Source organism: Danio rerio, chromosome 5, assembly GCF_049306965.1.
Source record: "Danio rerio strain Tuebingen ecotype United States chromosome 5, GRCz12tu, whole genome shotgun sequence".
In the NCBI taxonomy this organism is placed as follows: domain Eukaryota; kingdom Metazoa; phylum Chordata; class Actinopteri; order Cypriniformes; family Danionidae; genus Danio; species Danio rerio.
The window spans coordinates 44,618,516-44,643,468 of NC_133180.1; the positions used below are offsets into that span (position 1 = coordinate 44,618,516).

Genomic DNA, 24,953 nt, shown 5'->3' on the forward strand with positions numbered 1-24,953 from the left:
TAAGAATTTCTGCCTCATAATGTATCATTATCTGATTAAATGAGTTAAACAATTATAAAATTAAGCAATTATAAAAATAATTCATTGAATCAAAACATTTAATTTTATTCAAGTTGTATTTTATAACATTGTTGATAAAACTCAATTGTATTTCATTGTGTGAACTGATTTTATTAGTTGGCCTTAAACAAATTAATTAAATGGAAAAAACTGCCTCAGAAAGATGTTGTGATTAAACATATTTAAATAGTTTTTTTTGCTATAGCTATTATATACATTTACCAGAACAAAGACTATAAAGGAATTTAATAAGCAAGAAAATGATTGTTTCACCTGTTGAGATCCTATAAAACATTCCCAACAGAAATCAATTATACACAAAAAGAAAAATGTTGGCAAACTTTTAGCATAACATTCTAGTTTAAGTTACATAACATCAAACCAATAAATATTTACTTGACAAGGAGTAATTAGCATATGTTACGTAACTTGATGGATTTTAAAATGTTGAATTGTTTCAGTGCTTCAGTTAAAAAACTAACAACAACATAAAAACTTTGTTTACTATCATGCATGGAAATCTATAGGACGTCAGCGGTGAGATGCATTGTTTACCGTCACCTGAGTCTATCAAATGGCATTGTTTACATCTTTTCACCGTGAAGAAACTTCATCTGAAATTTGTAAGTGTAAAATGCCATTCACACATTTGCTTACCATCCATCAAACCAATGGAATGGACATGTGCATTCAAAAAATATTTCTCTCATTGTGCGGGCAAATCTGCAGCTATGGAGGAAGGGTTGAGACCGCAGATAAACATGTAACAACAAGGAAGCATCCAGATCTGTGCCAGTAGGTAGCAGCCGACTGTTATCTAATAGGTCATTTCAAAAAACTAAACGAAAGTAGGAAACTGATGACAAATGAATCTTGCAACACATTACATAACTTGTTGACTTCATTTTAATGGTTCACTAGGCACTGTTTATATTCAAAGTAAGTCTGCCGTCATACATGCCAACTAATTTGAATGTAAGTAATTTTACAAGTATCAGATTTCTATACTAACCAAACTATTATTCTCTACTTATACTTTATTTCTCTACTAATACTCATACTAATACTTACTTTGCTTATATAGTCAATAAATCAAGCATAATCATATTCACATCATTATGTTAAGGGAATAGTTTGCCCAAAAATAAAATTTAGTCATAATTTATTTACCCTTAAGTGGTTCTGAACCAATTTTATTTATTTATTTATTTATTTATTTATTTATTTATTTATTTATTTATTTATTTATTTATTTTCAAAAATCATCACAAACAAAAATATTTTAAAGAATTTTGGAAAGTGGTAGTCGCTGGCATCCAAAAGATGGTAATACACTGAAAAAAAATATTCACAGATTATTCCTTAGATTTACTCAATTTTCATACGTTAAGTGGTTGTAAACAATTTATTTGGGATGAATTTAAACAAACAAATTAGGTTGAACATTATTAAACTTAATTTGTTTGTTTAAATTCAACACAAATAAATAGTTTGCAACAGTTCAGCAAGAAACACTTTTTTTCAGTGTAGTACTATGGAAGTAGTTTGCAATATCTTAAAACAATCTTATAAAATATATAAAGAGAGAGAAAGTAAAAAATAAATACATGACAGAATATCCATATTTAGTTGAAGTATCCTCTAATTTAATTTTATGTTTAACCTCTTTTAATGTTAAATTTGTTTCTTTTCCAGTAAAAGGTTTCAGATGATATAATACCCATATCCTCTAATATCCCCATAGTCTTCTATTTGTGGGATTTTAAAACAAAAATCCCCACAAAAACAGAACTATTTATAATACTAAGGAAAAAGGAAAAAGTTTTTTGATTAAAAGATTATGGTTTCAATTAAGGAAGTTTGTAATCTCATTCGGTCCTACCCTTTTCAGCATCAAGGAATGCAGTTACAGGTGCCTTTAGTATGTAGAGTTTCCATTACAGCTCACACCCTGCAATCGCTGATCCGCCCTTTGTGGCATCTTCAACTGGTCTATATATTGGGATGTTGAAAGAGGGGACCTGTATGTAGACCAGATAACCACTGCTCTGCTGCTACTGAGAAAGAAACTTTACACTTCGAAAAGGTAAGTCACTTTTATATTGTCCTATGCTTTCTTATTAAACTCACTTTAACCATGTCTGTCATCAAATTAACCATAATATTTGTTGACTAGTTAAGCAAACACTGTTACTTTATACATCTGATACATTATAATACATTTCAGGCTTTGCAAAATATTTTTAGCAAGATGGGAAGACAAGCACAAACCACTATCATTGAAAATGAGAAACAGACTGTGCAATCAAAGGTACTAATGCATCTAATTATTTCCAAATAATTTATAGTGTTCTTCAGTTTGACTGACACACATTTTTCATTGTAGCGGCCAGTCGATCGACCAATTCGATGTCCATTCGCTGTTCAGTTACGCAACTACAAGGATGGCTCGACCCACCAGGACTCACTTCATCACAAAGCGGCTAAGGTACTTTTAAACTGTAATTATAATAATGACATGTTTACAGTAATGATATTGTACATTCTTAAAAATTAAGTGATGCCGTAGAAAGTTTTTTTATTTTCTTAATAATCTTATTGTCAACGGTTCGTAAAGAAGCCACCTTTTTTTAAAGTAGTGTAACCTTTCAAATATCTAAAGAAATTTTCTTTTGACTGTAAAGAAACTTAAACAGTTAAAGAAACTGTAAGAATTGATAGGTTACATGTTTTTTTAGGGTCCTCAAACATTAATGTAATTCAATTAAAGAGTGTATACATGATGTTAGTTGCAAATAAATCTTTAAATTGTTTCCCCAGAATACGCCCTGCAATTCAAAAACTTGTGAGGGCTCCATTATGAATCCCAAACCTCTGATCCGCGGCCCATCCAAAATCACACCTTCCCCAGATGACATGCTCAGCCAGGCAGAGGATTTCATCGACCAGTACTACAAGTCGCTCAAAATGTAAAAGCTGTTTACATAAATAAAGATGATTTCTTTTAGTGGAATTTTTTCATGCAATAGCCAAGAATTAAATACATGTATGCATATAGGCAATATCTACAGTTTTATATAACATAATGTAACAGGGGGGTCTTATTTTCAGCCTGACTGAAATAAAATGCTAGAATGTGAAAAGCAATGAAAGATTGAGTCATTAATTACTCACCCTCATGTCGTTAAAACACAAGTTAAGATATTTTGAATGAAACCCGAGAGCTCTCTGTCCCTCGACAGCAAGGGTCCAAAGATGTCCAAGTATGATCAGAGGGTTTGATCGAATTTATAAAACTACGTGAATACTGGAATATGCATGTCATGCTGCTGACATTTATTGATGATGTATAAACTGGGTGCACCTTGTTTTCAAGCCTGTCGCAGCACAGTATTCTTCATAGAAATTACTGAAGATTTTCACAGAGAATGGCATGCATTTTTTTTGCCCAGCCTTATTTAAACCACACAGGTGTCCGCAAGCTGTAGCTACTGATGCTGAGAAAAAAATAATTAAATTAAATCTGTATTTTTTTTTGTTTATTTGCACATAAATGTTGTTTTATAGCTTCATAAATTATGCTTGAGCTTGTTTGAAGATGAACACGAGGGTGAGTAATTAATGACAAAATCTTCATTTTTGTGTGAACTATCCCTTTAAAAATAGCCTTTGGCACATATGATAACATAAATCAAATGTGGGTGGAGAATAGTTTATTTTTTATAGTTTCCCTATGCAAGACAAGTGAGGATTCAGCAACTCGAACGAGAAAAACAGCTTTACTTTTATCAATGACAAGAAAATGAAATAAAACATTACTGTTCTGTCGACTTGATAAACACGATGGGAGTGTGAAAGTCGATTTACCTTGCTAAATTAAAAGGTCATTCTTACCTTTTTACGCAGCCCGGGCTCGACGGAGCAGCAAGCGCGGATTGACAGGATCGCGCTGGAGATCACTCTGACCGGGACCTACTCTCTCACCACCGAGGAACTCGCTTTTGGGGCCAAACAGGCGTGGAGAAATGCGCCAAGATGCATTGGCAGGATCCAGTGGTCCAATTTACAGGTTAGAGATTTTTTTTAATGTCGCTTTTTGCAAGCATAGCTCTCGCGAGTTTTTAAACACGTAACAAGTCTTATCTTTTGCAGCTTTTCGATGCCCGTGATTGTAAAACCGCTGAGGACATGTTTCATGCCTTGTGCACTCATCTTAAGTATGCCACCAACGGAGGAAACTTGAGGTGAGGGGATTTTTTATTTAACCCCGTAAAACCTAAAATATCAAAAATAGGCAGAAACTAGACCTGAGATGTTTATTAAACCATTTAGCGAAATAAATATAAAAAAAAAATCATAAACATTTTTTCATGATATTTATTTTGTATTACATTTGATACATCAGGCGTTTGTGCAACTTTTTGTTCATAACAATGTAAATTTTAATTACAAAAAAATAAAAATAAATTGCCCTTAACTTTTGGTCAACAGAGAACATTTCAGGCAGTTTTTATCTTTGTTTTTTTTTTACATTAAATACTTTAAAGACTTGTATTATTTCACTTTGTGGTAGGCGTAATTGCAGTTTCAGTCCTTGTACAGGCAAAGATTCACTTTACACTTACAGAGTACACAGAGGTTTGAAGTGATTGCTGGAGCAGTGCTTTTATCTTCTGTCTGTTTCTCCAGTTTCATGCTTTCTAACATCAAAAGGCACACTGCAACTTGACCTTTTATAATGTACAATCATTGTGAAATAACCACAATGCATTTCAGTAATTTAAGTTACTAATTAGATTAATTAAATTATCCAAATACGGTATTTGTATTGTAGTATGTAAGATATAAATTACATTACAAAAATTTGACGTGATTGTTCAGGAATAAAGCACCCTTTATACCTGTTGTATCAAATTAGATACATGCATTTTCAACACAATTTATTTATAACATAGAGATTTAATTATTAAGTATGCATTGTTTTAGTCAAGAAAACCTTTATTTAATAAAATTAGTAACAATAAAAATTGCATTCTTACTAAAAACAACTTGAAATTAGCAAATATTTTCCAGCTAAAAAGCATGCAAGTAATTCAATGAGAGCAATGATTCTTTTATTTTTAATTGTAAAACTGGCTATGATACACTCAATAATGCTTTGAAGTTAATAATTTTTCTTGGGAAGTTTCACATACACAAGGCAAAAATAATGTCTTTTACTCCCTCCTTTAATTTTTTCTGTAAAGATTTAAAATATTTTATAATTCTTTGACCTCAATCACAAGAAGGCTATAAAAATCTAAAAGAAAAAAAAGAAGAAGGCTAAAAAATCTGTACAATCTAATAAATTAAATATGATGGATCCCCCTAAAGTAGCATTTTTTATTTAATGTATGTTCTGCATCACCAAGTTTTGTATGACTGTAACATTTGTTATCATATAATCATGTATGCTTGTCAGTTAAATGCTTCAATGATGATTTAAAAAAAAAAATCAATGAGAACAGCCATTTTTAAAAGGTAAAAAAGCCCTTACACTGCCTGCACTGTCATGAAAATCCACAAGAGGGCAAAAAATGAACAAGTTGATTTTACGTCTTAGGAAGTTGTGTATCAAATATGGTATGTGCGGCTTTACAGGGTTAATTACCAATAGACTGTCGTTAGCATCCGTTCTGTAGCAATTATGTTGGTGTGTATTCCATTATGGCAGAAAACTTAAAATATATCAACGCCTGGGCTATATATATATATATATATATATATATATATATATATATATATATATATATATATATATATATATATATATATATATATATATATATATATATATATATATATATTTTTTAACTTTTAAATGAATAAACCACATGTAAGGATTAAAATGTTCTTGAATTGCCTTATGGAAAAATGTTTAATATTAACCTAATGGAAAAATAAATCTTAATGTGTTAAAGTAGAAACCTCACATTTTACTGTCTGTATGGCATTCAATTTACAGTTATTATATTAAAATGAAAATATTAAATACCAGTGTCTTTTTAAATTTTCCATTTTCGAAAAATATACAGCACATCCTGCCATTTCTGACTTGTACTTATTAATATATATAAAATTATAAAACACGGCTACACTGAATGCACTGATTGCAATTTTAGTGGTTGTTCTATTCTCTGTAGATCATGCTAAAATTGTATGGTTTTGGTTTAGACTGAGAGTCTCTTGTTGTTCTTCTGGTTTTGGCAGGTCTGCCATCACCGTGTTCCCTCAGAGAACAGATGAAGGGCATGATTTCCGTGTTTGGAACGGTCAGCTGATAAAGTATGCTGGCTATCAGATGGATGATGGTAGTGTGATCGGCGACCCAGCGGGTGTAGACTTTACACAGGTAAGCAAAATATATGGCCGCTTTTTTAGTTGAGCTCTTACCTTTTAATACATTTTGCCAACTATTTACATCTCTTATGAAATCATGTTAAATTTTGCACATTGTTTTTATAGGTGTGTATTCAGCTTGGGTGGAAACCAAAGTACGGTCGCTTTGATGTGCTTCCACTAGTCCTGCAGGCGAATGGAGAAGACCCTGAAGTTTTTGAAATTCCTCCTGAACTGATCTTGGAGGTCCCCATTGAACATCCAGAGTAAGTGTTTAAGTTCTTTCTAGGAAAAGAAGAGAAACTGATTTTTTAGGACATCAAACATATCATAATAAAGGGACAGTTATCCAAAAAAAAAACATAACAAAGAAAAGTCTGTTGTCATTTACTCCACTTGTTCCAAACCTATTTGAGTATCTCTTTTCTGTTGAACACAGTAGATGATGTTTTGAAGAATGTTTGAAATTGGTTCTATATTATTATTATTTTCCGATTATGGAACCAACATTCTTCCGAACATCATCTTTCATTTGCGGTCAATTATGAATTCTGATGTGTTATGACTCCAGCAATTCAGAAAACCAATCAAATAGTATTTTCTTCTTCATTTGTGCAGGTATGAATGGTTCAAAGATCTAGACCTGAAGTGGTACGCGATTCCTGCAGTGGCCAACATGCTCATGGAAGTTGGTGGTCTGGAATTCACAGCATGTCCTTTCAACGGCTGGTACATGGGCACAGAAATTGGAGTTCGGGACTTCTGTGACAGTCAACGCTACAACATTTTGGAGGTAAAGTGGCCTTACTCTCTCATGGCGGTAGCTTGGCTTAGCTATTTTTGATACTGATGTTTTGTATTTACCGCTTTATGTCCTGTAGCGCGTTGGCCAGTTAATGGGCTTAGAAACACGCAAGCTCTCATCACTGTGGAAAGACCAGGCACTCGTGGCTATCAATGTTGCCGTCATTCACAGCTATCAGGTAAAGCTTTCCTTCACCTTTGTTCTATGAAATCAATATTATTCATGTCATTTTACAAGGCCAGTGTACTATTTATTGTCTATAATATTATCAAAATTGTTAACAATGTGCAAGATGACAGCATTTATTGCGCATTATGCAAATTATTATCTTTTTTAAAAAAATCTTAGTTTGGGTTTTGTTTTTTTACATCGATAAGATTTAATTTAACATGATATCAACAGGTAACCGTGATCTCAAGTGTGTTTTTACAGAACTGCAATTAATATAGAGTGAGTTAAATAAACACGTTTTTTTTTTTTTTTTTTTTGCCATCTTGCAAACGAAAATACTTTTAAACAAAGCCAGTTTGATTTTTCTTTTCTGGTTGGAAGGTTTTGAACAAATAATTTGATATAATGATTCATTTGCTTCCTTTCTAAATAAACTAAACAACTCATTCAGTGAACAATGTAGTGAACTACTCATTAAACCAGCCACTTGCTGCAATCTACTGGCAGCTTTATTTAAATTATTATTTTTTTTTAAATCTATGACAGCTATAAACCAGCCAAGGTACCACACTCTAAATCAGGGGTGCTCAAACTCGGGCAATTAAACTCTCCAATAAACATCTGAACCAGCTAATCAAGCTTTTTCTAGCTATCCTAAAACTTCCAGGCAATTGTGTTAAAGGAAGTTAGAGCTAAACTATGCAGGACATTGACCCTCCAGGACTGAGTTTAGACACCCCTGCTTTAAATAAAACTGAGTTCTTTTAACTTAAATTTGGGTAGAAATTAAATCTGTTGGGTTCATCCATATTTAACCAAATGTGGGGTTAAAACCACACTCAGCAAAATATGGGTTTTTTTTCAGGAAAAAAATACCCAAAATATTGATACACCCTTTCTGTCAATATCACACACCCCTATTTAGCCACTCTGAAATTCAAGCCAAGATAAGGGCATTTAGAAAAGTGTTGATATGTCTTCATGTTGATATATTTCTATGCAGAAAAATAAGGTCACCATCACAGATCACCATTCCGCAAGCGAGTCCTTCATGCAGCATTTGGAGACGGAGGTTCGTTTGCGTGGAGGCTGCCCAGCGGATTGGGTCTGGCTGGTGCCACCGATGTCTGGTTCCCTGACCCCCGTCTATCATCAGGAGTTGCTCAATTACATCCTGTCCCCATTCTTCTATTACCAGGTATCATATAAATAAAAATCAGACGTGAAAATCAGATGCGAAAAATGTAAGCGATAAGACGTCCCTGTCCATGTACAAAAGTGTGATATGTTTGTGTTTCTTAAGACTGATCCATGGCTAACACACAAGTGGAAAGATGAGAAGAAAGGACTTCGGAGATGCAAGGTCAGCTTCAAAGGACTGATCAGGTAATGGCAGACCAGCAACTTCTAAACAATAAAACACACTTTATCACTGACCAATTTGCATGTCTATAATAATAAAAAAAACATCTTTTTTGTCTTCTTTGTAGAGCTGTATTTTTCTCTCAAACACTCATCAAAGCTGTCCTGGCCAAGAGAGTGCGCTGTACTGTTCTCTATGCCACAGAAACAGGGAAGTCACTGAGCTTTGCCAAAAAACTGAACACCATGCTCAACCGGGCCTTTGACTCCAGGGTGAGAATGCTGTCTTTGGAGAAATTGCTTTCAGTGTAGTCTTATAGCAAAGCAGTATATGAAGAATAACAACAAAAAGTTGTGATTTAAAGTTGATTCATTCTTTTTTTCTGGTACAGCTGGTATGCATGGAGGAATATGACTTCAGTGAACTTGAGACAGAGACCCTTCTGATGGTGGTCACCAGTACCTTTGGCAATGGAGAAAGTCCAGGAAATGGAGTGGTATGAGTGCAATTTTGCTAACTATATTTTTATTGTTGTTGTTATTATTATTATTATTAACATTGAATTGTAATAAAAATTATTTCAAAGTTTTGTGGTTGGTATGTTTCTACTGTAGTTAATCAAGGCTGAAAGAAATTTGTAATAATCTAAAATAATTCATATTGCAAATTGAACAACTGTTTCTATTGATACATATATTTTTAAAAAATATTTATTCATGTGATCCAAAGCTCAGTTTTCAGCATCATTATAAATTATTTTATATACTAAGAAAAAAAAAGATTGAAAATAGATTTTTTTTTCAGGATTCTTTGATGAATTGAATTTTCAAAAGAGTATCGATAATTTAAATTAGAAATGACAATTTCTTAATGTCACTTTTGACAATTTTAGTGTACTTGCTAAATATAGGCCTTTTTTAATCGTATTGACCCAAAACTTTTTAACAGTCCTGAATCATAATCATAATTAATATAATTTCTACACACTTTTCAGTGGTATTAATATATCTGTTTAACTAATGTATGTATTTTTTTTATTCTTCAGACCTTCAGGAAGCAGCTTTTTAGCTTGCAAAAAGTGAAAAACACCATCAGGTCAGTTTTCTAGCACTGAACATTTTTTTTTTAATTTTTTTTCAATAGTAATGTCAATATGCTCCAGTGAGCAAAATCGCTGACTTCCTCTTCTCACCACAGGTACGGTGTCTTTGGCCTGGGTTCACGTGTATACCCACAGTTCTGTGCCTTTGCCCATGCTGTGGATGACAAGCTTGCGGAGCTGGGGGCCAAACGTATGACAGCCACAGGCGAGGGTGATGAACTAAACGGGCAGGACGAGGCTTTCTCTGCCTGGGCTTGCACTGCTTTTAAGGTTGGTGGAGGTTTTCAAAAGGAAAACAAATGAATATAAATCATTTGCTGAAGCAAAGAATGAACAAATGATGCATCTGTTTTAAATTGAAGGATGCTTGTGAGGAGTTTAACATTAAAAAGCAGCTGAAAGCTGTGGAGGAGCAGACGGAAGGCTGGGACCCTCAGAGATACAGAGTCCAGCAGGACAGTTGCACTCTGGATCCCATTACAGGTACACCTTTGCCTTTACTTAAAGGCAGGGTAAGTGATTTAGCACAAAAATATTTTTGTTATGCTGGTTGAAAGGCTCCTAACATATTTATTGTTCATTAATATAAGTGATGTAAATGTATTTATATGTCTATATATAAATACATGTAATTATTAGCCTCTCTAAAATCACATACCCTACCTTTAACAAAAAATAAGTAGTTTTTTTTTTCATAAAGTTTTAGCTAAACTCCATTATTTTTTTTCTGTTTGTCCAGCACTGTCTGCTCTTCACTCTAAAACCGTGTTTCCTATGACTCTGAAGAGAAGACAGAAACTGCAAAGTGCTCAGTCAAGGTTTGATTCTACAACTTCACTTGTTTTTGACAGCTAATATAAATACTGATGTTTTTGATAATGCTGTTTTAGTTTTTTTCAATGTATGTATTTTTATTCTTCAGTCGTTCTACTATCCTGGTGGAGCTGAAGACCGATGGAAACACAGATGCCTTGAAGTTTGCCCCAGGAGATCATGTGGGGATTTTTCCAGAGAATTCTTCAGAATTGGTGCATGGTATCGTGAAGCATCTCCCAGATGCCACTCCTGATAACCAGAGCCTTCGTCTGGAGACCCTCTCTGAGTCCAGCCATGGTACAAATCTCTAATGGCAGTTATTATAAACTATAGGAGGGCCCAATTTATATATAAACATACATAAAAACATATAGTTCACCCAAAATTGTACATTTTCTCGTCATTTACTCACACTCAGGTGGTTTTAAACTTTTATCAATTTCCTTCTTCTGAACACAAAACAAGATATTCTGAAACATGTTGGCCATTTACATCCAAAGTGGGAACAAAAAAACACTATGGAAGTCAATGGCTGTTGTTTTCCCAATATTTGTCAGTGCATCTTCTTGAATGCCCTTCTAGTTTATTTTTTATTTTTGGGTGAACTATCCTTTAAAGAAAAAATTTCAGTTGGGTTCTTAATTCAAATTTATTTATTATGCTTCTTTCATTTGGTGTTTTTCAGAGGGAAAGAGATGGCAGACAGACGAACGTCTCCCTGCTTGCACGCTCGTCCAGGCTCTAACATACTTCCTGGATGTCACGACTCCACCTTCACAAAGCCTGCTGCGCAAACTCTCTACAGTGGCGGATCAGGAAGAGGATCGCAAACGACTTGAAGCGCTCGCATCGGTATTTACCAATACACCATTTCTACACGTTAACCATTAAAAAATAAAATCTTATTTTGTCCTAAATTACCAGTGAATACATTTACAGCTTTCCTTAATTTTTCCATAGGACTTCCAGGAATATTCCACATGGAAGGATTTCTACAGGCCCACCTTCTTGGAGGTTCTTGAAGAATTTCCCTCTCTGAAAGTCCCTTCCGCCTTCATCCTGAGTCAGATTCCTCTGCTGAAGCCCCGTCTGTACTCCGTCAGCTCCTCGCTGGATCATCATCCCAATGAACTACACCTAACAATCTCTGTGGTGGAGTACCAGACCCAGGGTGAGACACAAAAACAAAACACTGGAGAATAGTTCAAATGATTTTACCAGACGTGAAGATGACATTCTGTATTTTTTTAGGTGGAGCAGGCCCAATGCATTTCGGCACTTGCAGCACGTGGTTCAACACCATCAAAAGAGGACACACAGTTCCCTGCTTTGTTCACCGGTATGAAGATCTCATTTACACACTTCACTCTTAATTGAATGGGTTAGTTCTTCCAAAAATGACAAATCTGTTATCAATGACGCACCCCCATGTCGTTTCAAACTCCTGAGACCTTCATTTGTCTTCAGAACACATATTAAGATATTTTAGATGAAATCAGAGAGCTCTCTAATCCTTCATAAACAGCATAGTTTTTCCATATGTCCAGAAAAGGAACGGAAAACATTGTCAAAACTTCAGTAGTTATAATCATAGGAAGCTCCAAGAATACTTTTGTGCAGAAAAAAACAAAAAACAAAACTGTAAATACAAGTCTGTCAACCAATGTAACGTCTTAACAAATCTACATCTTGATCTGAAACATCAGCAAACAAAGTCATTTTTACAGTTTTATTGGCACACAAGTGTTCTCGAAGCTATTTATGATTATAGTTGAATCACTGAAGTCACATGGGAGGTTTTGACAATATTCACTTTTTCTGGACATCTTGGGACTACTACCATTTCTGTCTATGGAGGATGAGGGAGTTCTCTGATTTAATCTAAAATACCTTAATATATGATTTAAAGATGAATAAAAAGGTTTCAGAGGATGGGACTGGCATGAGGGAGAATAAATGATAACAGATTTACATTTTTGGATGAACTAACCCTTTAAAGGTATTATTAATTAAAGCATTTTAGTATTCAGTATCCTAATAGCTAGAATTAATGCTAATTTAGGTGTGGCTTGTTTACTGTTCATTATTTCAGCTCGGGGGGTTTCCATCTCCCAGAAGACCCCAGCACTCCTGTTCTCCTGATCGGGGCTGGCAGTGGAATTGCTCCTTTCCGCAGTTTCTGGCAGCAGCGCACTCAGGATGTGAAAAAGACAGGTAAACTGTGTTAGCTTCTAATGTAAGGGCATAAAGTTTAAATACAAAAGCTTCTCATGATGAATTTTATCTTGATTGGCCAGTTCACCAAAATATCAAAAATTTGCCATCTTTGGTGATTCATAAAATACAAGTAATTGACTACCAGCACCAGGCTGTCAGTTGAAGATGGTAATTTGATAGTGTTTAGTGTCTTACATAATATGATCCAATTGTTTCCTTCTAACTACACATATTTTAAGTTTGTTTTGCCAATATACAGTATGTTTCTTATATATATACACTTCTTTTTTACAGTTTACCCAAAAATTAACATTTTTGAAAATCTCCCACAAGTGGTCTCTGTAACAATTGACTTCCATTAAAAAAAAAAAAAAAAAAAAAAAAAAAAAAAAAAAATACTATGCAAGTCAATGGTTGCAGATTCTCAGCTTTGTTCTTTTGTGTTCAACAGAAAAGAGAAACAGGTTTAGAATAAGGGTAAATGATGATAGAATTTTAATATTTGGGAGAACTTACCCTTTAAATCTCAAAGGTTGCTAGTCTTTAACTTGTTTTATGAATAATTAACAACTAAATTTGGTTGACTCAATTTTTGTTTAATTTAAAATAAAATAAAAACAGTCACTTTCTCATAAACACAAAGCAGCAACTGTTTTAGCCTTATAAAGATAAATTTTTCTTTTACAATAAATGCTTCTTGAGAAGCAAATTCATAATTTTGCAATGATTTCTGTAAACTGGAGTTGTGCTCAAATCTTAGCTTCACTGTCACTAAAATGTATATTATTTTAAAGGTCCCATGAAATTAAATACATCTTTAGATGATAGTTTCAGTATGTTAGTTTTTATTTTAAATGTTTTATTTTGGCTTTATTCTATTTTTTAAATACAAAAACACAAAGGAAATCCACTGGTATAAACATAGCAACCCCAGCAATAAATCAGAAAATACAAATAAATAAATAAAAAATGAATAAACAAAAGGGGATATTTACCATTCAAAGCAATCATAAAGTTCAAATGTAATTATCAGAGTAGGATTAATTGCTCCGATAAATCGTTGGCATAGCACTAATCAGTTTTGAAGAAATCTTGGAAAGGTTGCCAAACAGTTCGAAATTGTTGTTGAGATTTTGGTTCCAAGGAGTGTATCCTCTCAAGCTGAATACAATTCACCCATCCACTCTTTGAAACATGGAGGATCATAAGTTTTCCAATTTAAAAGAACCTTTTTTTTTTTTTTTTTGCAAGAGTTAGGCCCATCAAACGAGACTGTAAAAGAGTGTAATGTCTCAGAATATCCAAGAATTGCAAGGCGATTGTCTGGCTTAACCTTCTTTTCATAAACCTTTTTAAAAAGTCTGTTTTAAAGATATCTATAAACTAATGTGCTACAAAACAGTGACAAAATATGTGTTTAGAAAATATAAACATCAACAGCTTACTTCCATTTAAATGGATCAAAATTTTCTTCCTTGTCATCTCATATTTCAGTTTCTTATCAAATCTTGACCAATCAGATGCTCTTTCGTATCTGATATGCCCCGCCCCCTTCAAGACACTTCTCATTTGTTTTTTATTTGATGCGCTTGAACTCAGCCACACTCACTGGCAGACCTGTGACAAAAACAAAACCCCATTGGCTGTATTTTAAATAAAAGGAGGACACATTCATCTCAGTTTTTTAGTTGAGATTATGTCAAACATAAAACAAAAAATTTAACATTTCAAAACCCTTCAAATTAAAGTTAACTTAAATAGATTTCAGAGCTAACAATATTCCACAGAAGTACCATTTGTACTGCATGAGTGCCAGATATCTTACAAACTCCAAACTTGAAACAATACTGATTCATACCTAATGCCTAATTTCTATTTTAAGTCCAGGTTTTGACCTAAACTCTCATCTTTTCATTTTTAGGTCAGCAAATTAGCCCCATGACCCTACTGTTTGGCTGTCGCGATTCAGAAACAGACCACCTGTACAAAGTAGAAACCCTGAAGTTGAGACTTAATGGTATTCTGGGAAACGTCAATACAGCTTATTCACGCCAGCCTGGGAAACCCAAGGTACGTCTGTTCATTTCTGTCATACACTCAAAACAACATACACTTAGGGTTTACTATATCAAAATTCAGCAAGATCCAGTGTGTGTCTGTTCTGTCACTAACCTTGTGCTTGTGTTGTTGGAGCAGATGTACGTCCAGGATGTTTTGAAGGAGCAGCTTGTTGAAAAGGCTTTGGAGGTTCTTCACAAGAGCGCAGGTCATCTTTATGTCTGCGGTGGAATGAACATGGCCAAAGATGTGGCTCAAACTTTGAAAGATATCCTGGTCAACAACACAATCATGAGCGAGGTAGAAGCTGGAGAATATATGGATATGTTGAAGGTGAGCTTACTATTAATCCTCATATTTGTATAAACCGCATTGAGATCAATGAACTCATGACGTCTTTATTGACAGGTTGAGAAGAGATACCATGAAGACATTTTTGGAGCCTAAAGGGAGAATTCACTACAGTCAAAGAAACTACAAATGTGATTCAGATGGTTTTTTCCCATCATTTAACTATTTATATTGTTGAAGCATTAAATGATGTTGATATCGGTTTCTTGTTTATATTTTCAATGCCCTTTCATATTAATTACTCTATTTTAAGAGGCAAATGTTTGGCTTTAGTTTACCGAGCAGATGTTATGTATGTTTTATTTCTGAAAGATATTTCTGACATTATTATAATGTCTTTTATGCACGTTGTCTTTTGGAATATTTGTAAATTTATTGATCTAAGCAGTCACTTTTTTGATGAAAATCATTTCTTTTTTGATCATTTACACTATTCACTAATTATTTTCCCTATATAATGTACAGTAAAATGGATTTGACTTAAATCAGAAAGGAATTTAATAAAGGGGAAATGTATGTGTTCATGAAGTGTTCAATTCTTCAATAAATAAATGGTCAGATATGTATACAATGTTTTTTTGTGTGTTTATTCCCATGTAGTGTGACAAAATATTTATGATTTTACAAATAAGAACTCATCATTTGAGAATTACAGTATTAACCTGAATTCCTTACCAGTATGTAGTTTAATTGAACTCACTTGAATGATAAACTCACGACTTGCATATTTGACACCAAATAACAAATAATATAAATATTACTCAAATGTTTTCAAACATAAAGCATTTTACTTAAACATTATCGTCCAGATTTAAAAAAAATGTTTTTGAAATAATTGATCACATATTATTGAACAAGTAGATTAGTCAGGGTTCATTCATTTTTATTACAAAAATGAAAAGAAGTAAAGACAACTAACCTATAATCAAGTTAGGGCTGAACAATATATCATTTCAACATTGATATCGCAATGTGTGCATCCGTAAATGTCACATCGCAGAGTGTGCAATGTTGGGATTATAGTTTAATATAGGACTTTAATCATAATGGAGTAAAGGTTTATCATCTGCATGCATTTTTAAAGAGACAGTTCACCCAAAAATTACATACCGTTTTCATTACACCCTTCACTTGTTTCAAACATTGTTTTTTTTTTTTTTAAATGAGCACAAAAAGAATTAAATTTATTAACTCCTGTAGTATTGAGTCAAGTGAAGTGTGAGTAAATAGCGAGTAGATTTTAATCTTTGAGTAAACGGTTTCTTTAAGTCCTGTGACTGTGTGAGCATTTTAATGTTTAAAATTTTAAACATTCTGCCACAAGAAATTTTTTGTAACTTTAATAAAGATTAAATAGTATACAGTTAAGATGATGCAGTGTTGATTATTCAATATCTGTACCAGAATAGTGAATACCTGAAAACTATAACTCACTTTTATCTTTACTATATTTTATTTATTCATGCTTGTCATTTATTTCTTATATATTATTCGAGATTCAGACCTCTACAAAATCCCCCCCAAAAAACTGTTAAATCGTCTAGTGAAAATATCGCAATATATATCACAGAAAAACAAAATATGGTAATGTCAGATTTTTTCCAATATTGCCCAGCCCTAATTCAAGTATACAGATATTAGTTAAACTAATTTCCAAGACTTTTCCAAAACTTTGTGGGTTTTTCAGTTTTTCCAAAACTTTTCCAAGCCTGGAAAATACCATGTCAAAATTCTATGACTTTTCCAGGTTTTCCATGACCGTATCAACCCTGATTAATAAGTAATCTCACTGAAATCATCTCTTTTAAAAAAAGAACACAAACACGATTTTGAAAAGAGAACAATTACTTTTAATTTATTTACAAACGATACAAAAAAGAACAATTATGTCTCCAGCAGCATCCCGTTCATATCCCACTCTGCATTGGGAAAAAATAGATAAATTAGTCATTAGATAAAATTACTATCAATACCTGACAAAAGTATTGTCGTCTATCAAAGTTTTATAATAACTTGACTTCTAGTTGATCATTTGGGATAAGAAGTGACTTATATGAAAGGCAAAGGCTTCTACATGTTAAATTTAACACAAAATATGATCATGCCTTGATTTGTAGTCATTTAATTAGGTCAGTAAGGTCTGACTTTGCTTAGACAAAAATCTTGTCACTTAACATAAATAATTTACAGTATAGAATATAAATGTGCTGCAGTGGAAAAATAATGAATATTGTGTATGACTCCCATGAGCTTGGAGGACTGCATCCATACATCTCTGCAATGCAGTAATAAAGTCATCTGGAACGGCAAAAAAGTGCTCCTGCAAGACTACCAGAGTTCACCAAGATCCCCTGGATTAATCTTCAATGCCTCCTGCTTCAGCGCACCCTCAATAATGTTTATGTCTGGTGAATGGGCTGGTCAATTCTGGAGCACGGTGACCTCCTTTTCTTTCAGGAACTTTGATGTGGAGGCTGAACTATAAGGAGTGCTATACTGCTGAAGATGAAGGCAGCACTAATGTCTTGATACCTCTGGCTGTTGATGTTACCATCCACTCTGCAGACTCTCACACACCCCCATACTGAATGTAACCCCAAACCATAACTTTTTCCTTTACCAAACTTGACTGATTTCTGTGAGAATCTTGGATCCATGCAGGTTCCTTTAGGTCTTCTGCAGTATTTGTGATGTTTGGGATTCAGTTCAACAAATAATTCATCTGAAGAATTAACCCTCTGGCACTTTTCCAAATGATCAACTAGAAGTCAAATAATTATTTGTTGCTCTTACAACAGGGATCGATGAGAAGACTTTTGTCAGGAAGTGAACACATCTACTCAACCCAAACCCTCCCTATATCTAGAAATTCAAATTTAACAGTGATCCATGTGAAATTATGAGACTGAAAAAAAACAAACCGTTGGGTTTTTATTTCCGATGCGATTTCTTGGATGCAGCAGCCTCTTTACGGCCCTGTCTTAAACCCTGTTTAAAAAATAAATAATTAAGTAAAAAGTGAAAACAGCAGGTAGACAAAGAGATGCTTGTAAATTACAAGAAAAACAACTGTACCATATAGTATCCAGTGTGATAGCCGCTCATATACCAGGAAATCAGCATACTGCCCAAAGCCTCGTCGTCCTCCCCAAAGTCTGGACTCATAGGTGGCGGTGGTGGGATCATCTGCACCAGTTTATCACCATTACAAATAATAAACTCATCTCACTGTCTGTAAAGCTTTGACCGCACTCTAAAATGTTGGGTGGGTGATGTAACCCAATATGGAGTAAAATAATGGACAAACGTTATATAATAACATTTAAATGACACTTTATAACCCAATGACTGTGTTTGTTCATATTTGGCCCACAAGAGTGAAGGTCCGGCCATCCATCCTGTATAATGGATTTTGTCAAACCCTTCTGTACTGTTCAAATTTACAACCCTTTTGTTGTGTTTATGGCTGTTTTTGCCATATTGACTTTCTTTATAACAACATTTTTTGATTGCAAAGCCATATAATCATGCATTCTTTATTGTTGGTTCCTCCCTGTTGGGAGGAGGCAAAATGTGTAATTTTTACTGTTGATCATCAGTTGGCAGCATAACACGTATATGTCCACATATATGCCAGAAACATATATGGCACATTTACCTATAAAACACAATGCATGTCCCATATATGTCACAAACATCTTTGTCCACATATATGTCAGAAAGAAATATGTCCACAAATATGCCAGAAACAAACGTCCCATACATGTCATTCCCATATATATAATTGGGGGTTGATGCACGATCGGTAAGTAAAGAGAGTAAACATGTATGCCAAAAACATACATTTCCATACATGTAAAACACATACAGTTGAAGTCAATTGAAGGCAGTTGAATTATTAGCCTCCCTTAGAATAATGATGTTACTGGTATATATGTGGACATATTTTTTTGTCATATACATGTATACATATATAATATAATAGGCCTACTGTATGTCAGAAACATATAGGTCCACATATATGTCAGAAACATTTTTGTACCATGTATGCGTATGGCATCATTAACCCTTTAGATAGGCCGGCGCAAAAAAACTTTCTGGCTTTTATATGGAGTTCTATGGGGTGAAACAGCAGAATATAGTGTGTGTGTGTGTGTGTGTGTGTGTGTGTGTGTGTGTGTGTGTGTAAATACACATACTATGTTTTACTATGTTCTGAGAGCTGAGCTGCATATTTTTTATTTTCTCAAACATATCAAGATAAGTGTGCAAAGGTCTATCTCTCACACATATACTCCATATAAGTCAGCAACTAAGCTTATTTGTTGCACTGTAACTGATGAAACCAACAATCAAGAATGCATGATTATATAGTGTTATGGCTTCAAAATAAAAAATGTGGTTATAATGGAAGTCAATGGGGTAAAAACAGCCACGAACACAACAAAAGGGTGGTAAATTTGCCCTAAGTGTATTGTTAAATTTAAGAAAAACTCCAAAGCATTTTCCCAAAATATGTGTCAAAATAAGATTGGTCACCAACAATCATTCCATTTGCCGAAACAGAAAGTTGTGGGCAAATAAGAGCTCAAAAACACTACAGAGTAGAAGTATCCCCAACAGCACACAAGGGTTAAGAATACACTTATAGGTCTGAAAAGCAAATTGTTCCTACCGGTGGACCGAGTGGAATCATGGGAGGCCATCCAGGAAAGGAAGGACCAGGACCTTCTCCTCGTCTGCCATCCATCTGAAGATAACAAAGTCTATCACTCTTGTGTATAATGCACATAACATGCTGGCGCGCACGCACAGACACACACACAGACACACAGACAGACACACAGACAGACACACACACAGGCAGACACGCACGCACGCACACACACGCACTCACAAAAGATTGGAGATCACAAGGAACACACAGAAACATTCAGAAGTACAAATAACAGGGACTTGTGTTTGCCTATATTAAAATTGTAGTCAATCAAGAGTGTCTTCAATAATGAATGAATACATTTAGACATTACCTTCAGATACATATTAATGCTCATAATGTTTTTATATCACATTTATGCCTGTCTTTAACCAGAGATTCACTTGTGGACATATATTTGTTTGTTGAACATAAAAGAAGAGATTTTAAAGACACCTGTAACCCTTGACTTCCCTAGCATTTCTTTTTTCCTACTATGGAAACTCCTACAGGTTTTCAGCATTCTTCAAAATTTCTTCTTTTGTGTTTGACAAAAGAAAGAAACTCAAAGGTTAGGAACCTTTTGATGTTAAGGTAACACTGAGTTTTTTTTTTCTGTGAACTATTCATTTAATCTCAGCTGTAAACAGGGACTATTTGCAACATCGAACTTTAGTGCAGTAGGTGATTGTCTTCAGAAACATTTTTTGTTGTGCTGGTTGAAAGTTTCTTCACATTCAAATAGTAATGATTAAAGTAAATGATCTAAATGTATTTTTATATCCTGGGTAAAACATAAAACTAAAAAAATGTTCATACAATTAAAAATAGTCAGACTGACAAATAACATGACAAGTAACTCAAACCGTCTATCAACAAATTTAAATGTGTATTTCTGCACAGCCTCTTTAGGCAGATACTGTAGATCCGTCATTTGCACGTACACGTGAAGCATGGCCACCTACAGCTGACAGAGAAAGACATCAGGCAAACTCTGCATCAACCTGAAAGACTTCTTTATAAAAGACGAACGTGGCCTTGTATCCATAAAAAGAAATATTGTTTTTGTAGAGTCTTCTGCCAAAAATGCTGAAACTAAACTTTTCTAAACCCTTAATCAATATTGGATTTACTTTGGCAAACTTAAGGAAAATTATGTAATGCAGTTTAAAACTGTGATTAGAAGGGTGACACAATGGCTGATGTATTAAGTTTAGACGAGTATGTTTTCAAACTTTTTTAGTCACACAAAGCTTATGTAGATTGTGTTCTTGTTTATGAATGGGTTTATATGCACAGAAGTGTTGTTCAGCCACTAAAAACGTCTGGCAAAATATTGACTTTATGAAGTTAAATAGACCTAAGCATTAATTTAGTTGTTAAAGTGTAAAAGGAGATGACAACAAGCGAAGTATGAGGATCAAAATGAAAAGTCACTCATTGTCTTGATAACGTAAGTGTAATGTAAAACGATGACAGGATATTTCTGTTTGTAGCACTCCTTTTTTTATGATCTGATTTATATTTAGTTCAATTACGATACACAAGTAAATAGCGCTCTTTCACCTAACCAGGTTTACTGAGGTGTAGTGTGATTTATATTCACACATTTGTTCATTTTTGAATGGTGACAACCTGTGACACGCTCCCACTCTAACACTACTTTGAATATTGGGTCTAAAAAAAGCATGTAGGAATGACTTTAAGACAACATTAGCACTGTTTAACTTACTCTGAACAATTTTATATTTTACAGTCATTGGCTGATTTTATGATTTCACTATTTAAAATTAGCAAACAATACTTTTCTGAAATTATATTATTAAGGAGAAAGTCTGACTGTGTGAATATAAAACCAACTTTACCCCAATGCCAGTTTTGGGGAAATATAATTCCTGCACCCACTGACCTGTCAACAACTATGCTGGACAGAGTGTGTGTCTCCATAGAGTTTTTTAACTGGTGAATGACATGATCTAGTGTTATATAAGGTTGTCAAACATCATTAGATCGTCATTTATTCAGTGTGTCGTTTCGCGTTTATGACTTAAGGAAATAATCTCCGCCTTGACTGTGTCAGATAAACAGCACAGTGACAGAAGGAAGCAGATCTTACGTAGCATTTGTGAGAAATCCTACAGTAAGAAATTTCCCAATGATTATTTGATGTGTTGTGGAGTTGATTCAAGGCTTTCTGCCCCAATGAGACAAACACAATGCCGTTACAAAGTTCACGCACACACATAGAAACACACATACGCAGCAGACACACACAGCGCACGTTTAACTTTGCGCTGAAAGGATACACATTAATATGCACATGTGTATGGACATCCATTATGCTAATGTACAAAATAAACCTGATTTAACATTCACAAACTGGAATTGAAGCGTCGTCTTTTATAACTGTACTGACATGCAGCTGTGGTAAAGACAGTAAAATCGTTGTAATTCATTACAAACATGCACTGTTTTATAAACGTTTTAAACTTGTAAAGCTCATTCTTGTTTACATTTGATGATGATTGATGATCACAGAGAGCTGAACAGATCTTTTAATCCTAGTTGCTTTGCGCACATCCTGTCTTGTTGATATAATTATACGAGTTACAACGGAGAAATGTTAATATGCGGCTGTCAATCAATTTGTTGGGCGGGAAAACCGCTCTCCTACATCATGTTGCGGGAAGGACTTGGATCCTTTTTTAATGACAGGCAATTAAAAAAAGAGACTTATTGTCTTTATATTACTCTATTATTACTGTGGACACACTAACCCTACATACAGTTTTGTCCAAACAGCTTACAAAAGAGGGCTTTCATCATAGGTGCCCTATTAATACATAATGTTTATGCCAAACATAAAAATGTCCACATATTACTTTATATTGCTAATATGTGAAAAGTCTGTATTTTTGGGTGAACTAACTCTTTTTGTATGTATGCAAGTAAGTAAATGGCAGTCAGAGATATTCACCTTTTTAAAGTGGGGTGGTGGTGGTGGCGGTCCAGGTGGGAAACTGGGAAACCATGATGGGGGTCCCATAGGAAAATTGCTTTTAGATTTGTGCTTTGCATGACCGGACTTCTGTGGGGTGAAAGAGCGATCACTCTCTTCTGTGGAGGACTCTGTTTCTTTGACCTGTGTTAAAGCAAACAAACGTCAATATTATGCAACTGCATAATTCAATGCTTAAACATCTAAGTGGTGTGAACTTCACACTCTTCATACATTTGCTGTCTTCAGAGCATCTTCATCCATGTCTGGAGGCTCAGTCAGAAGGTCACTGAGGTTCTGCTCCTCCTCATTTCCATAATCTGTGTAAAAGACCACACAGGTGCCCTTCTCCTGGTCGACTGAGGTAATGGTGGCAGTGTACAGGTTGCCATCTTCAGACCAGAACGCATAACAGGAGTCTCCAACCTGCCACTACAAAACACATTCAGTTCATCAGCTTGTATTATAACTCCAAACAAACTGAGAGATGGTTTGTAATTACCTCTTTATCCGGTGCTGCGTTGCATCTCTTCCTGCTCTTATTCTTTTTGTTGTTTTTCCTCTTCTTCCCTGGGTTGTCGTTTTCTTGTGGGGTCGCCCCATCCTCACCTTTCAAAGCATTCTGTTGAACAAAAGAGGTGAAAAACAACATCAATTTTACTAAAGAAACAAGGTAAACTGAAGTGTCATTTCTAAGCATCACTGTTACCTTGAATGATGCAACAGCTTTATCGTATGCTTTAATCAAAGCTGTATCATCCCAAATGTCAGAATCATCACTCTGAAGAGAGAGAAGGAATCATTTAACACTCAACTCTTATATGCTACAGTTTTGTTGTGTTTTTCTAAAATGATAGTTAACTCAAAACTAAAACTTCTGACGTTACTTATTCTCCCTCAACTGGTTCCACACCTTTTTGAGTTTCTTTCAGCTGCTAAACACAAAAGAAGATAGTTTGAAGAAAGCTGAAACTCTGTGACTATTGACTTTCATAGTAGGAAAAACAAATGTTATGGAAGTCAGTGGTTACAGGTTTTACTTTCTGAGTAAATGATTACAGAATTTTCAGTTTAGGGTAAACAATCCCTTTACCTAACTGTAAGACCAAATTACAAAGGTAAAGAATATAAAAATAACTTCTATTAGATGTGCAGCTAACAAAACAACAACTAAAAATGAGTAAAAGGAATCAGATATATGCTCACATCAGTTTAAAGAACGAGTCTAGCTAAATCTAACATAGCGAATTTTCTTTTCTTTTAAAAGGCTCAATACATACTTGACCAGTCCCACGACAAAATACGACATCTTCTGCACCATTGGCCATGGGGATGTATGAAAATTTTAAATATTTCCCAAGTCCAACGTGCGCCACTCTGATGAACGCAGCTGCTGATGACGTACAAATCACGCGACGCTTGCCTTGCCATGTCCTGGCATAATTAATGAATTGTTCTTTTGAGTCGGATCTTTTTAGCAGATTCATTCAGCGGTCGTACTGAATCTTTTATGGCTCGATAAGCACATTCGAAGGAAACTTACTCGGTTGTTTTGTCAAAGCTCATGTACAGAAAGATTTGGTCAGATTTTTTGAGCGGCGTTAATTCAGTCTTATAATAGATATGTATATATCTATGTTATTTTATAAGTGACTTTGAAATTAGTTTTAAACGTGTTTTTTCCACGATTCAAAATAATATTTGGAAAACATACAGTCAAATGTTTGGGGTCAGTTTTTTCATGTTTTATAAAGGAAATTATTGTATTCATCAAGGTGGCATTTATTAAATGTAAAAAAAATAAAGTTTAATTGCTAAATATTTATAAAAAAAATAATAATGCTTTTTTATTGTATTTAGTTTCAAATTTAATTATTACTCCAGTCATTATTGCTTTTAACAATTACCATTAAGATTAATAAAATAATGATAATAATT

At 34.2% G+C, this 24,953-nt stretch overlaps 2 protein-coding genes across 7 annotated transcripts; one reads left to right on the plus strand and one right to left on the minus strand.

Moving 5' to 3' along the window:
- The first annotated feature begins 527 nt into the window (after window positions 1-527).
- Window positions 528-15,886, plus strand: nos2a (nitric oxide synthase 2a, inducible). Of its 6 annotated transcripts, none has more exons than XM_073950084.1 (29): window positions 528-683; window positions 790-855; window positions 982-1,035; window positions 1,952-2,146; window positions 2,288-2,371; window positions 2,447-2,548; window positions 2,881-3,029; window positions 3,967-4,129; window positions 4,213-4,304; window positions 6,310-6,451; window positions 6,565-6,704; window positions 7,057-7,231; window positions 7,320-7,421; window positions 8,418-8,612; window positions 8,718-8,800; window positions 8,905-9,049; window positions 9,169-9,273; window positions 9,823-9,872; window positions 9,975-10,149; window positions 10,242-10,362; window positions 10,619-10,697; window positions 10,802-10,992; window positions 11,381-11,547; window positions 11,656-11,866; window positions 11,947-12,034; window positions 12,788-12,909; window positions 14,834-14,982; window positions 15,109-15,303; window positions 15,379-15,886. In XM_073950084.1, exons 5-29 carry the CDS (start codon window positions 2,312-2,314, stop codon window positions 15,415-15,417), a joined length of 3,240 nt encoding a protein of 1,079 aa, XP_073806185.1. In that variant the 5' UTR covers window positions 528-683; window positions 790-855; window positions 982-1,035; window positions 1,952-2,146; window positions 2,288-2,311; the 3' UTR covers window positions 15,418-15,886.
- Window positions 15,887-17,151: 1,265 nt separating this feature from the next.
- On the minus strand, window positions 17,152-24,414 carry smn1 (survival of motor neuron 1, telomeric). The gene is made up of 9 exons (NM_131191.1): window positions 24,296-24,414; window positions 23,725-23,796; window positions 23,518-23,637; window positions 23,250-23,447; window positions 22,995-23,159; window positions 19,997-20,071; window positions 18,397-18,507; window positions 18,243-18,309; window positions 17,152-17,240 (listed from the first exon to the last, which is right to left on the minus strand). The coding sequence occupies exons 1-8, from the start codon at window positions 24,341-24,343 to the stop codon at window positions 18,253-18,255; spliced, it is 846 nt and encodes a 281-aa protein (NP_571266.1). The 5' UTR covers window positions 24,344-24,414; the 3' UTR covers window positions 17,152-17,240; window positions 18,243-18,252.
- Window positions 24,415-24,953: the final 539 nt, after the last annotated feature.

What these genes read in the sequence shown, in the direction of transcription:
- nos2a (XM_073950084.1), top strand. Translation starts at nt 2,312, where the DNA reads ATGGGAAGACAAGCACAAACCACTATCATTGAAAATGAGAAACAGACT. An exon ending in GACTTGAAGCGCTCGCATCG is followed by an intron (nt 11,548 to 11,655) that starts GTATTTACCAAT and finishes ATTTTTCCATAG; the next exon opens with GACTTCCAGGAATATTCCAC. An exon ending in GTTCCCTGCTTTGTTCACCG is followed by an intron (nt 12,035 to 12,787) that starts GTATGAAGATCT and finishes TCATTATTTCAG; the next exon opens with CTCGGGGGGTTTCCATCTCC.
- smn1 (NM_131191.1), bottom strand. Translation starts at nt 24,343, where the DNA reads ATGGCCAATGGTGCAGAAGATGTCGTATTTTGTCGTGGGACTGGTCAA. An exon ending in ATGCTCTGAAGACAGCAAAT is followed by an intron (nt 23,160 to 23,249) that starts GTATGAAGAGTG and finishes GCTTTAACACAG; the next exon opens with GTCAAAGAAACAGAGTCCTC. An exon ending in TGATTCCACTCGGTCCACCG is followed by an intron (nt 18,508 to 19,996) that starts GTAGGAACAATT and finishes AAACTGGTGCAG; the next exon opens with ATGATCCCACCACCGCCACC.